This window comes from Carassius auratus, unplaced genomic scaffold (genome assembly GCF_003368295.1).
Source record: "Carassius auratus strain Wakin unplaced genomic scaffold, ASM336829v1 scaf_tig00214340, whole genome shotgun sequence".
Classification (NCBI taxonomy): Eukaryota; Metazoa; Chordata; class Actinopteri; order Cypriniformes; family Cyprinidae; genus Carassius; species Carassius auratus.
In genome coordinates, this window is record NW_020527623.1 from 428 (window position 1) to 14625 (window position 14198).

At 35.3% G+C, this 14198-nt stretch overlaps 2 protein-coding genes across 2 annotated transcripts; both read right to left on the reverse strand.

Annotated features, from left to right (window-relative positions):
- Nucleotides 1-455: 455 nt before the first annotated feature.
- Nucleotides 456-6339, reverse strand: LOC113091890 (uncharacterized). The gene is made up of 9 exons (XM_026257564.1): nucleotides 6324-6339; nucleotides 5933-5977; nucleotides 5758-5829; nucleotides 3927-3998; nucleotides 3777-3830; nucleotides 3564-3611; nucleotides 3269-3474; nucleotides 2006-2162; nucleotides 456-686 (listed from the first exon to the last, which is right to left on the reverse strand). Exons 3-9 carry the CDS (start codon nucleotides 5762-5764, stop codon nucleotides 583-585), a joined length of 648 nt encoding a protein of 215 aa, XP_026113349.1. The 5' UTR covers nucleotides 5765-5829; nucleotides 5933-5977; nucleotides 6324-6339; the 3' UTR covers nucleotides 456-582.
- Nucleotides 6340-8905: 2566 nt separating this feature from the next.
- Nucleotides 8906-11470, reverse strand: LOC113091889 (uncharacterized). Its single transcript, XM_026257563.1, has 3 exons — nucleotides 11091-11470; nucleotides 9225-10800; nucleotides 8906-8923 (listed from the first exon to the last, which is right to left on the reverse strand). Exons 2-3 carry the CDS (start codon nucleotides 10794-10796, stop codon nucleotides 8906-8908), a joined length of 1590 nt encoding a protein of 529 aa, XP_026113348.1. The 5' UTR covers nucleotides 10797-10800; nucleotides 11091-11470.
- Nucleotides 11471-14198: the final 2728 nt, after the last annotated feature.

The following is a 14198-nucleotide window of genomic DNA, read 5'->3' on the forward strand; positions in this document are numbered from 1 at the left end:
TGCAAACCTATAACCCCAGATTTCTAGTGCTGTTTGTATATATATATATATATATATATATATATATATATATATATATATATATATATATATACCCAGATAGCACAGGTACGTCGCGGGGACGTCTGTGCGATGTATGCTTTTGCATCTGGGAGACGTCGTTTTTAGGGCGTTTGCTCATCTGGAAGATGTCGCATAGACGTCTTTTTCCGATGTTCCAGCGATCTCCGGGAGACGTATTACAGACGTTTAATATTTGAATGTTACGTCTATTAGACATCTGATTTACATAGCATAGACGTCGTTCTTAATTGTACGATTTTATACGTTCCTTCATATTTCCTTTTATTGATCACAGCTTTAGTTACACTGATTATGCATGCGTCTTCACATATGAGAAAAGTATAATAACTAACCCCAAGTATTTTCCACTCAGAATGAAAGAACACAACATGCTGTTGAATGATTTGTATCCTTTTATTAACAGTGAATGAAAATAAGCAGTCGTTTATGTTATTATTATTATTATTATTATTATTTTAATCCTGAACCAACCAAACAAACAACAAAAAATCTAGTTGACTAACAAGGCATTCTCCCTGGGGCCAAGCGGAGATAATCCTTAATGTGTTTTTCAGCCTCTGCTTCAGTTGGCGACGGAAGCACGGGATTCTTCATAGCTGCTCCTGCATGTTAAAAGGTAAAACTTAAATAAGTTTAACAAATAAAACTTTTTTCACTTATTGTTTAATTAAATCCTCAAAATATGTTTTTTTTTAAACTGGGCTCTTATGAATTTAGACAATGATAAGCAAACTATAAAAAATGATTGCAACATCCGTCCTTCCCCAAAGCTATAATGTCTGTATCAGTATCAATTAAATTATTCATTATTCTATTAGTCATGTAAGATAAATGCATGCCGATCCAAACAAATCCATTTAAGAATTATGCATTAACTGCGCAAAATAATGTAAAATAAGACATTTATTTAGTCTTATGTCTGTTTAATTGTTCATATGATCCCGATGCGAGTTACTAGCTGAGAATGATTAGCCTGCCTTAATATTATCTAATTAATATAGATAATTGATGTGCAATTAATGTTTGTCTACTGTTTTTAATGCCACTCAGCGTGATGTAGGCTAATATAACATACACGTAGAACGTTTCATGTCTGTGCTTTCTATTTGATTGGTCACTGTTCATTTCCAGTGGTGCTGAAATTCTGCTTCAGTCATAAAAACTTTAAACTGGTACCGGTTTCAGGTTCTTTTAGAGTGACTCCCAGATTAGTGGAGACACAGCCTGAGTTGAATATTAATAATTTTATATTAAGTCTACTTCGAAAACTGGGCTGGTCAGATTCAAGGAATCGACTCTTTTGGAGTCGACTCCTCATCAGTACTGCGCATGTGCTTACAAATCATCACATCGACGCGCACGTGGAAGTGATCGCCGCGGGAAAACTGAGGTACGTAGCTAGATTCATTGTCATTAATATGTGTGGTGTACGTTTGATTTTATATAAAGTAAATTAAACAGATAAGTATTAGCTTAATATTGACGAATAGTTGTTTCTGTGGTTTAGTCAAGTGGCGGTAACAGCTGATTTTGTGGTTCATCAACAGTTCTTCGTCACTTAGCCTAACTGTTAATCGTAAAACAAAAGTTAACATTTCTAAAACGCTCTTGTGAGTATGAAACCGAGTTTTACACTGTTAAAACGGCATGTATCTGCTGGTAGGCACATGCATAATATATATTATGTTTTGTAGGCCTAATAATCTGTGAGAAAAGCTCACGAGGGGTAATCGTGCTTTAACGAACAACGTATGATTTTAATAATGCATTGATGCATGCATTGATTCATGCTGAAATTAACATTAAGATTAATAAATTATGTAGAAGTATTGTTAATTCTTAGTTCATGTTAACTAATGAACCTTAATTTAAAGTGTTCCCCGTACACTGTACATTGGAAAACATTTTGGACGTAATTTACCTATTAGGAGTGCTCCTATGTTTGTTTTCCTGATCCCTCGCTTTTCTCCCCTACCACACCAGTTTAGTTGTTTGGCTACAGGACCAAACACCTTGGAGCATATTCTCCATATTGTTTTCTTCAGTGTGTGTCCTCCACTGATGGATAACCTGTTCACCTTAAAAATAAAAACACATTTCAAAACATTATAGACAATGCCCAAACATTATGGTCCTGTTTCACAGACCGAGCTGAGTAGTTACTCACAAATTGTAATCTGTTACTGATTCCAAATTACATTAGAAAATTGTAGTTAGCAATGAAATCCATTACATTACACGTTTTAAATAATGTAATCAGATGAGTTTGGTCAAAAGTAATCTAAAAGTAGTCTATCAAATTTAAATAGGATATTTAAAGTACCATATGACATAAAAATACAAAGAGTAAGTAAATATATTTTAATTGTTGTTATTTATAGCATGAAATGCATTAAATAATATATTATGTCAAGTTTTCTCAAACTGGTGTTTGTGAATGAACTGTAGGAGGCTTGTGAGTTCAATTAATGAGAAGCTAATAATTATTTAAATCACAAAAAGATTTTAAATTAAAATAAAGCATTTAAAAAAAAAAGTTTAATTTGTTTACCTGCATGTCATGTGACCATAACCAGTGTCGCAGAACCAAAGAACATAGAAATGTGACACTTAATTATTAAAAATATATATATATTTTAAAATCTCATGAGTACTTTTAAATAAATATATTAGGTGATCAGACGACAAAATTTTTTTTTGTAAAAATCAATGTGTTGATGCAGATGCTATGTTCTTAAACATTAATAATCGAATGTAGAATAATCTATTACTATATTGTAAATATTTAATCATGTAATCCATAAAAAGTAACTGTAGTCTGATTATGAGTTTTATAAAATGTAATTTTATATAATTACAAGTTCTTTATTTACTAGAATCTGTTTACGTAATCCAGATTGCATGTAATCAGTTACTACTGAGCTCAGAACAGGGATTAGTTTAAATCAGGACTATAGGTCCTAGTTTTGCTTTTATAAAAATGCTGCATGTGTGCATCTTGAGATGAAACAATGGCACTGACATATTGTACGAAATGTTATTGCAAGTTATTTTGAGTTAAGACAGCTCACACATGCATTTTAGTCTGGGACTAGCCTTAAGCCTGGTCTGTGAAACCGGGTATATAATAGATATTATTTACTTCATTGCAACTGTTAAACCTTCAAATGTCAATGATTTTTACCATCTTTTGCATCATTGCTTTCTCTGATAATTTTCTTTCCAGTTTGTCTAGTTCCTCCATGGTTGTGAGAGGGAAGACATCATCCTCGCTGTCCACCACTGGAGCACTGGAACGGTTGTTTGCTGCAAGGGACTGGACCACTGAAGTCAGATGATTGATCTTCATGTCCAGTTCATTAAGTGCCTCCAGAATTGTCCTCTCAACAGCTGCAACACAGTAAGTTTATCTGGGAGAGTATTTTAATTGAACTATAAGATGTATAATTTTACAAATTAAGCACTTCAATTTAACGTACGTGTACATTGATTAGTGATGCAGCTCCATCGTCTCACACCAGAAGCACCTGCAAGCACATAAAGCTCTTAAATGTGATTAAACTAACACGTCATGAAAAATTGAGTTTCTGAAGATATGGCTACATGCTTAAAGCCTTAGGCTGATGATACACATACTTTTTGAGCAACGATGCTGTCAACAGGCAAAAAAAAAAAAATTACAAATGACTTACTATTTGTTCTTGGCTGGTGAGTACTTGAGGATCTTTGTTCAGAGATTGTGTTCTCTGATGGATTGTACAGAAAATGTAATGTTAATAAACCTAGTGTTATTAATTTGCAGTGTATGTGTTTACTGCATGTGTTTACGAATGTTCTTTTACCTTGAAAGTTAGATGGGTGTTCACCCCAAGCATCTTCTTGCTCATTTTCATTGGACAAGCTCACTGGAACAGCTGGAGTTAAGAAAGGTGAAGTTGGTAAGTTGTATTTGCTACATTGACAGTGCATGACACTGATACAATATGGGCTAGATTTACTAACAGCTTGCACCAGCACAAACCTTCTTTTGGTGTTAAAATAGTACTGTCAGGATTTACTAAAGAGGCGCAGTAAAGAATTAGTGCTGAAAAGATGTGGACAGTTGTTTTTGCGTTTAACCTTGAATATGCATTTGTAGTAGTTTTCCTTTGAGACACAAAATTTATGGGAGGTGAGTATTAAGATGAATAACGCAATGATTTAATAACATTTGTGCTCTTCAAATTATTTGTATTTGCTATATTTTTAATGCCCAAAAAAGGCACTTCTTAAAGCAGGTGGTAATTTGCGCTGCACTTGGTAGATTGCACTGGTTATTGTGGGAATGATCTGGCTTCGTCTGTTCTGTAAAGTTTGCATTGTCAGTAAATCGCACGCATAATTTTCCCTCCCATCGGCAAATTTATGGAATTGTGCTCTAATGCTAATTTGGCCTGTTTAGTAAATCTGGCTCAAGGGCTCCTAAAGGGGTCATATAATGTGATTTCTATTTTTCCTTTTCTTCAGTGTGTTATGTAGGTATTTGTACATGTATAAGATCTACAGAGTTACAAAGCTTAAAGTCTCCCACTAAAGGATTTATTCTATCTAAAAGATAAGGCTGATCCAGACCATGCTAAACGGCTCATTCAAACACGCCCCTACACATCTACGTCAAGATGTGGAAATATTTGCGTAATGCCGCCCAAATGTTCACTCAAAAAAAAGGTGTGGTTTCAGGAACCGCAGTTAGTGTTAAAGCAGTCATGTCAGGGAGATGCTTTGTGTTTCGAAGCAAAAGCTCTTTATGTGGCCTTCCGAAAGTATATGCAATGAGGAATCATTGTTAAGATTTATTTACAACAGAACAGCCCAGATGTTCAAATTTGTACAACACATTTAATGGATGACAGTTTTGTGAACCTAGGAGAGTACAAGGCTGGCTGTGCGCTATTTAAAAAAAAAAAAAAAAAAGGTAAATTCCGACTTTGCTATGACAATCTTTGCAACGATTGTATAGTAAAATGCGCTACACAAATAAACTTGAATTGAATCTGGTGCTTATTCTGAATCAGCTACTTTAAGTATGTTTTCTTAATAGTTTAAGTGTTTGCTATTGACTGTTCAAATGCAGAGTTTTGCGCAGCGTAGAGTAACATGTTGTGTGATTACGTGTGTGTGTGAGGGTAACATCACAGCAGAGTAAACAGACTGTCAGAAATCATAGCACATAAGCTGTCTTAACCGTGGCTTGTGTACTGCATCATCACTGTGTCTGTCACGTGACTCTGTTCCCCTTTCGGGCTTGAACTGATGGTAAAACGAAGGACATTATTAACAGTCTTGATATTTACTTTGAAAGATGAAGCTTGCAATTATGGAAAGGGGCGTTGCATTTCCGACGAGTGCTTGCGATGTTCGCCCAATAACAATGCATTGGGTCAGTTGGCCATTCAGAGCAGCCTGTGCTTGACGGAAGGAGGGACTTTGTTGAAAATGACGTTTTTGAGAGAGGCGGGACATAGAGGAACTACAATAATGTACAGTATTTGAAAAATGGTTTTTTTCAAAATTAAAACATGTCAACATATTCTGTTACACCAAATATACAAAATAATGGTCTTTAAAATAGCATATGACCCCTTTTAGTGATACCCTAGTAATGACTGAAATTGACTTTTTTTATTTTTTTACTTTGCATTCTTCCTTGTTGTGTGTTTGATAGTCTTTGGTCTTGAGAGAGTCTTAAGGCAGAGAATTTGTTCTCTAATTAGAAAAAGTGAAAAAAACTGTATTAGGTTGTGTTAGGCCATGACTCATTTGCAATTGTGTTTTTGATTTCCTCCATATACTAATTAATGTTTTTTACCTTGAGTGATAGATGGGTGTTCTTCCCAAGTTTCCAGCTGGCGGTCTGAATGAGAGAAGCTCATTGACATTACAAAAGGTACTCATTCTGCTGCTTCAACTGAATTGTGCTCTCTATTTCTTTGTATTTTAGCTTATTTAGCTTTAAATTTTTTGCTTTAAACAAGAGCACATTTTCTATAGTAAACCTAGATGAAATCCTACAGTATTTACCAAAAGTGAGTCATACAACTTACGCTGTGTTCTTTCTTGCTTGGAACTTGAAGGTCCCGAGCAAATGAAAATGCGACATCTCGACAGATGTACATAACATGCTGAATTACCTTGTGTGTGTACAGTAATTGTCCTTTTTGTTCTTTTACCAAATACTAATTGTTTTTTTGTTTTTTTACCTTGAATGTCAGGTGAGTGTCCACCCAATGATCTTGTGGCTCATCTGCCTGGGAGAAGCTCATGGGAACATCTGGAGCTGACTAATGATGGAACTGGTAAATTTAAATAATTTTACATGACACATTCATTTTAATGGCTGTGTTTTTATTCATTAAAGGAATCAAAAATATGATCAGAAATCAAACTTGAATAATAAGTTTACAAACTGCATGTCATCTATTTATTTCAGCAATCAGAAACTTGACCCACCCTGTTATGGAGTCAGGCTTTTGAGTTGTCATAAATGCAGTGAATTTACAGCTTTTACATTGTGTTTACAGTACTCATGTAGAGCCTGTTACCTTGACAGCTGGGAAAGTCTCAAAACGGGCCTGCTCTGGCTTCTCCATGGCTCTTTGGTGGTGATTAACAAATGCTGTGAAAGAATTGGTATGTAGATGTTATGTCTGCCTCACAAAACAAGATTTTGTACTACACAAAGCCTTACTAAAGCTTGAGATTGCTATCACTTCTAATTGGCAACCAAATGTTTATTATTAAATCATCATTAGTATGTAAATCCTCAAGTTATGAATGTAATGATAGTAGTTCTGTCCAAACTGTTAAAAAGCAACAGAATTGGGTGAAGCTGAAAAAGAAAAGTGATGTAAACCAACAAATCACGAGAGCCTGTGCTATACATTGATCTTACCATTTAACTTTTTTTGTTGGGGGTTTCATGAAGCTCATCATCTGATGAATGTTTTCTTTCTAAGAGCAAAATCAGGGGAATTAGATTATTTTACAAAAACTGGGATGAATCATAGGTGTATAAACTAAGCATGTTTTTTCAATGGATTAAAAAAAAATCCAAAAAAAAACACAAAAAAAAGCAACAAATACAGTGTAATTTCCTAATTTCCAAACTCCCAAAAAGGGTGCATACTACTTTCTGTGGTCTATATACAGGTTTTCTGACACCGTACAATAACCCAGGAAGGTTAGGAAAAGGCCAAAATATATATAAAAGCTCTTCTTACGTGAATGTGGCAAAAAAATTGGCAAAATTGACCCTTTGCAGAAAGTTTGATTGACATGCAGGCTGACCAATCATATCGCAAAATCTGTGAGACCCGGAGATAAATGACTGGATTAACGTTGGTGGACTAAAATAATTTTAGTATAGACTTTGTTAAATAGGGGTGCACGATATATATCGGCCGATGATTAATGCACATCTCTTCAGTAAAGCTGGTTCTCTAATCAGCGGTAAATTTCATCAGTAGCGTGATTTCACATAGAGCAGCTGTTACTACACAGAGCCGTGGTTCACAGACAAGCTGCGCAAATCCAAGTTCATTATATGCTAGGATTTGCACAGCATGTCTGTGATCAACGGCTCTGTGTAGTAACAGCTGCTCTATGTGAAATCACGCACCTGATGGAATTAGAATATTTATGTTTGTTCACATTTGTTTCTTTGTGTGTGCTGTTGCGCTTATAGTTTTGATTTCTCCACGAGTCAGACAGGCTGTACGAGCCTCAACTTATGTGACCTTAATCAGAGTTTACACTGAAAGTAATACAATCAGAGTCATTCTCGCCAAAGTTTCCATGCTGCCCTAGTTATTGTTTATTCAAATTTTAATGAGGTTAATTGTCCTGTCGGTCAAGTACAATTCTTTCACTTGCCCCTTCACAAAATCCACTTGTCCCGGACAAGCTGAAAAGCGTTAATGTCGAGCCTTGCATTAGAAACTGAACATGGCTGGTTACTAATTGTGAGTGAAAAGGTAGGGCTGAATTCAAGATTATAAGTAAATAACTTAAATTTATCTATGTTACTCACATAAACTTTCTATAGTTTCAGAAGACTGAATATTACTGTTTGTTGAAATTACTTTTCAATGTATCTTTTTAAAGTGAAATATGTATTTTTACAACTTACTTGTGAATTCTTTTTATAGAATTTTCAGATTCTGAGATGTCAGAAGTGTAGCATGCCCTTTTCCATTTTTTGGAAATGTTGTCAAATGATGCTGAAATTATCAAAGTATGTGAACTTAATTCATGAAAACATTAAGTTGTGGAATATCATGTATTAGTAATTTTGTCATCTGTTTTAATGTTTATTTAAAGTGTATTTTAACTTGCTTACCCGACTCATGTAGAATTCTGGCCTGATGCTTGGTCCAACCCTTATCTGGCTGTGGTGCCTCCATCAACCTGACGCTCTTTAGTAACCGGTCCAAGTCTTTGTATGGAGGCCACCATGAGTGGCCATCTGAGTACCAGGACCTTGCTACAGGACCGGTACTCCCTTCTCCGACGAACTCCACTATCAGGTACATGTTCTTTTTGTTGTTGTTTTATTTTAGCTGGAACAACCTAAAGCCCCATAAAGTGTAACGATTCTTATTACATTTCAGTTGTTCATATTCATGATTCAGTTACCCAAAATAAAAGTAGCAAGTCCAAAAAAAATAAAAATAAAAAAAATTAGTGTGTGTGTAAACAAAATTACGGTCATAAGGAACTAAGAAAGCTTTCGCCTCAATGTTCTCAAACTTGCAGAAATGTGTTGGTCCTGAGATGCCATCAACTAGATGAATACCAAGTTCTGAGGATGGAAGGGGATAATCAAAAAAAGGTTCATGATTGTTGAAGGTAGTGTAGGCCACGTAAATGTCATCCTTCGCTGAAATTATATTTTGCAGCTTTGCAACTTTCCCATCAATGTAAACATAACTGTTGGCCTGGTCCAGTTTAAGAGTGTAAGAGCAGGTTTTTATTTCTTTGTACTGTGAAGATCCATGAAAACATTCAGGTAGAGGGCCAGCCGTGTGTTGTTTTCTGAGCAGTGGTTGGTTGTTTTTCTCCTTTTTTTTGCTGCAGCTTTGAATTTCTGAGAACCTTCTCACAATTTGACTCAGAGGACATGTAGGTTTCCGCAGGAGTCTTTTCAGCTTGTTAAGGTGATCCTCATACTGGAAAGCACTGAAGTTGTCGAGGACACCATGGTGTTTTGCATCTTCTGCAAGATGTACAAGACAGTGGACGTTGTAGGACAGGAATTTGGGGCCGTATAGCTGTCCAAAGTGTGTGACAAAAAGTCGCAGAATATCATTGGCATAGTCGATGTGATCACCAATTAGGCTGTTATTGCACAAGATGAAGATTCCCACAAAAAACAGCAGGAAGTTTTTGTATACCTCCGTGCTGAGTAGGTCTTTCAACATAACAGGGCCTGTGTACAATAAAAACTGTCTAAATTCAGTCGCCTTCCAACGATCTATTTCCCTCACTGCCCTTGGTTTGCGCGCAAATTCCATAGGTACATTTTTTTTGGCACCAACCAACCTTTCTGTCAGCACAGTGGCTTGAAATCCTGACAGCCTGCAAGTTAGAGGACCCAGTCGAAGCCACAAGTGGAGAAGCCGCCTCATGACACCAAGGCACACAAGGTGCATGTAATCAAGGGGGAATCCAGAGACCATATCCAAGGATGTTTCTTCTAGTGGTGAGATGCCATGATGGTGATCTGGATCAGTCTTATTTCTGAAGTTGTCATCATTTCTAAGAGGCATATCATTTCTAGGGAATGTCATCCTGTTCTCCAGGTGCACACCATCCTGAGTGCACTTTTCGCATCCATGGTAGCCTGCATGGCCCTTCACTTTTTTCAGAAAAGCACGTGCAGGTGCGTCGCAAATCATTGAGGTAAGCTGTAAAGTTAACTTGAGTCCTTCAAATTCAAAACCATGACTTAAGTCTTTTATTTCACAGATGAAGTCTTCAAGATACTCATCCAGTGAGCTTGGTTTACTATCACCACAAAACAAACCTATTGTCACAGGTTCCTCCTGCACCAAATGTTGCACAGTTACAAGAATGGGCCAGAATTGAGTTGATGAACTCTTGTAGAGAGGCAGACCATCGATGCTCACCTGGAGCTTCAAATTGCTCACATTCCGCAAAATGTCCATGTTGTTGTAGAGTACACCTGAAATGGATTCCAGTAAACCAAAATGATAGTACTGGCCACCAGCCTTGTTTTGGACTTCAGTTCTATTTGAACGCGCTGTTCCTAATAGTGTCCTGGCATCTTTTGGCAGATTCAGATCATGCTTGCGGAGGATATTAAGTAATGAATTTAGTGGCACATGTGTTATTTGTTGTTCTGTTGCCCAGGTTGCCAAGTCATCATTAAGGGAATTTGGATGCAGTTCAGAATCTGTGTCTGAGTCTGTGTCAGATTCACTGCTATGTGAAGCACTTGCCATGGTGACACATTCAGGCTCATCAATATGGGACAAACCGTCCATAAAGTCATTGTTGTCATCAGCGATGCTGCTTGTGTCACTGTTCATGCCACCATACTGTTCCATGTTCCATGATGATGGTAGTGATGCTTCCATTGACTGGAGTTGTTTGTCCACCTTAGCCTTGGCTTTTCTTCGCAATGTCCAGTAAGATGGTTTTTTGCAATCCATGGTACTGTGATATTAACACACACAGAAAATGCAGTGCACTAACCTGATAAGCCAAATGCAGTGGTTCTCAACTCAAATTTTGGAAGACACTTGCATTGCACATTTTGGATGTCTTTTACATGTGGTTTAACTCATCATATAATAGAATCCCTTAAGCCAACAGAGCATGCTAGATGAGACGGACATCCAGAATGGGTAGTGTTATAGGTCCCCAAGATTGGAATTCAGAACCAATGTCTAATATGCGTGACAATGCGTAATGTCTAATAATTCTGTCACAATAAATACACATACCTTGGTTTTGATCAAGTGTGAACTGTGGATAACGTTGTTGAGTGAGTGTGGTTGACTGTAGAGAACTTTCTGTAATTGGGGAAGCAATATAACAGGTAATGTCAGTTTTGTCGTTGTGTTTAAAGTATTGGATCTAAATGTTTGCCTGGAAATAGCATCCAAAAGCTTAATAAATATGTGTGGTCACTTATTTTAAATAGTTTATCCATTTAATTCAACTAGTTGAAATTTTTTCTCTAATTCCAACCAGATGATAATTGTTGGATGAGGGTTGGAACTTAACTCATAAGAATGGCTAAAATGTCAATATGAATGTAAAAATATAAATTTCATCTGACCAAAATTTAATGACATGAGTAGGGATATACCGGTATCAGATTTTCATGTTGCGATTTAATTACTAATGCTTTATCACAGTATACGGTATTATCACAATATTGAAATTTAGTATAAAAAATGGTTATAATGAAGTATAACAGGTTTAATAACTTTTTTCGTAAAAAGAAAAAAAAAAAAGAATATTTAAATAAAAATACAATAAAGCAATACAGAAAAATATATAAAGTTAAGGTTTTACACAGATTAAAGTGCAAAAGAACTATAAAGACCAATAGGTATTCCGGTTACACTTTATTTTACAGTACGTTTACTAACACGTACTTATAGTGTACTTAAATTGTATTTATCTAAGAAAGTTAGTAATTAGTAAAGCTGGTAATACAAGGTAACTACATGGGGTAGGGTTAGGTTTAGGGGTAGGTTCAGGATTAGTACCTAGTTATTACATAGTTATTGTAATTACTATAATAAGTACATAGTATGTACATGAGGAACAGGACTGTAAAATAAAGTGCTACTGGTATTACTTTACAATAAGACCTCATTAGTTAACCTTAGTTACTGCATTAACATTCACAATAAGCAATAGCTACATTTGCTACAGAAGTTATTAATCTTTGTTAAAAAAGTACAAGTCTTAGTTCATGTTAGCTCATTAAATGACACAGTTGCAACTTTAGATTTTAACACTGTGTTATTAAATATTGGAATACCTAAGATCAATGAATGTTCAGAAGAAATTTTCATTGGCAGTTTGTTACCTAATGAAGCCCTAATGTAAAGTGTAAACAAACAACAAAGAATCAAAACGCTTTGAAAACAATATTAGGGCATGTTACTTAAATACGTTTTTTGAAAGTAGTGCAGCTGCTTTATTTTGGGGGTTTCCAGGGTAAGGGCTGCATTTTCTGCAGTTTAGCGCTATCTGCTGTCAGAATGAATGTGCTTTCATTCGAGTGTTCCTCATGAGCTTGTCATGTGTGCTTGTTTACATCAGAGCACACACATACAGTGGTGGTGTGCATTTTGACCAGTTGATGGGAAAAGTATTCTTAAAATGCATCCCGCATTCGAAATAATTTGTAATATAATTATTCACAGTATTTAGAAGTGCCCATGATAACAATATTGTGCATATTAATTACCGTGATATATTGCATTACCGAATACTGGCACATGTCTAGTCATGAGACAGTGTCATCCGAACAAATTTTTAAAGATATTTTTTAAGATTGACCCAGAATAATATTAAATAATCTTTTATAGTTATGTATATGTATTGTTTCTGCTACCAAGATATGATGGTTTAAGTGGTGGAGTTTGAATCCAGTGGTGCCTTGTTCATTTGTTTTTCTTTAATCATCCAAAGGACTTATAACAATAAATAGAAACAGGATAAAAACTACTTTAAAACAATTAACAAATATTTGTAAAAAAAAAAAAGAATTCTAGCCATAATATGATTGTTTTATTGACTAAAAAAATATTTCTGTCCATGAATGTTCTTTCTCCATCTTTTGCCTAAATTGACTCTAAAAAGAAGATTATGGGAAAAGCAGATCTCCTTAATATTCATTAACTCATTAGCATACCTCTTCTTAGTTAAAATATTATTTAGAATACCAGTAATTCTATTTTCACTCTAGTTGCATGGGCAATTCCTGATATCAACTTCAATGCAACTGTAATGTTCCCAGGTCCAGAAACGTAGTAAGGACATCAATAAAACAGACCATGTGACATCAGTGGCTCAACTTCAGTTTTATGAAGGTACGAGAATACTTTTTGAGCACACAGATAACAGAAATAACAATTCATTTCAACTGCTATTCTTCCTGAGTTACGTCTTCTGCCATTTTGGAGAGTTTCATCGAAAAATCTTAATTTGTGTTTCGAAAATAGAAATGACGTGTAGGTTGAGTAATTAATGACAGATTTAAAATTTTTGGGTGAACTATCCCTTTAAAAATGTGAATTCCTGGTATCAAAAATCAATTGTTATGATGAAACTGGCAAATCAGAGATCAGAGACTAGCAGGATGCTAGTATTTATGTATGTAAGAATCTCTTTAATGTCTTCATTAAGACATTACTAACATGCTGCATGATGTTGTAATTGATCTAAACCCAAATACTGAGTGGTCATTTAAAATATATACTTACAAAGTCAAAGATGTTCTCAAGATGTGACTCTTAAAAAGCCGTTGTGGTGTATGTAGCTGCTGTAGACAAAAAAGAAGAACGCATACGAGTGAGATATGTCTGTAGACATTAAAATGTTTTCACTTTCATCAGTGGTTATTGATTAATTAGGATGTTATGATGAATCTGGCAAATCAGATGCACGATGCTAGTTTTGTTTCATTCATACATGCATTTAATAATTTTTTTATTTTTATTCCTTTATGTATTCCTTTAATGTCTTCATTAAGACATTACTAACATGCTGTATGATATTGTTGTAATTGATCTAAACCCAAATACTGAGTGGTCATTTAAAATATATACTTACAAAGTCAAAGACGTTCTCAAGATGTGGCTCTTAAAAGAGCTGTTGTGGTGTATGTAGCTACTGTAGACAAACAAGAAAACAGAGAAAAAGAACAACGCATATGAGTGAGATATATCTGTACACATTATGTTTTCACTTTCATCAGTGATTATTGATTAAACATGTTGTGATAAATCTGGCAAATAAGAAATGGCGTTGACTCCACTTACAACAATAAGACGGCAATCGACACTGAAAAAGAGAGAGAAGATAATTAA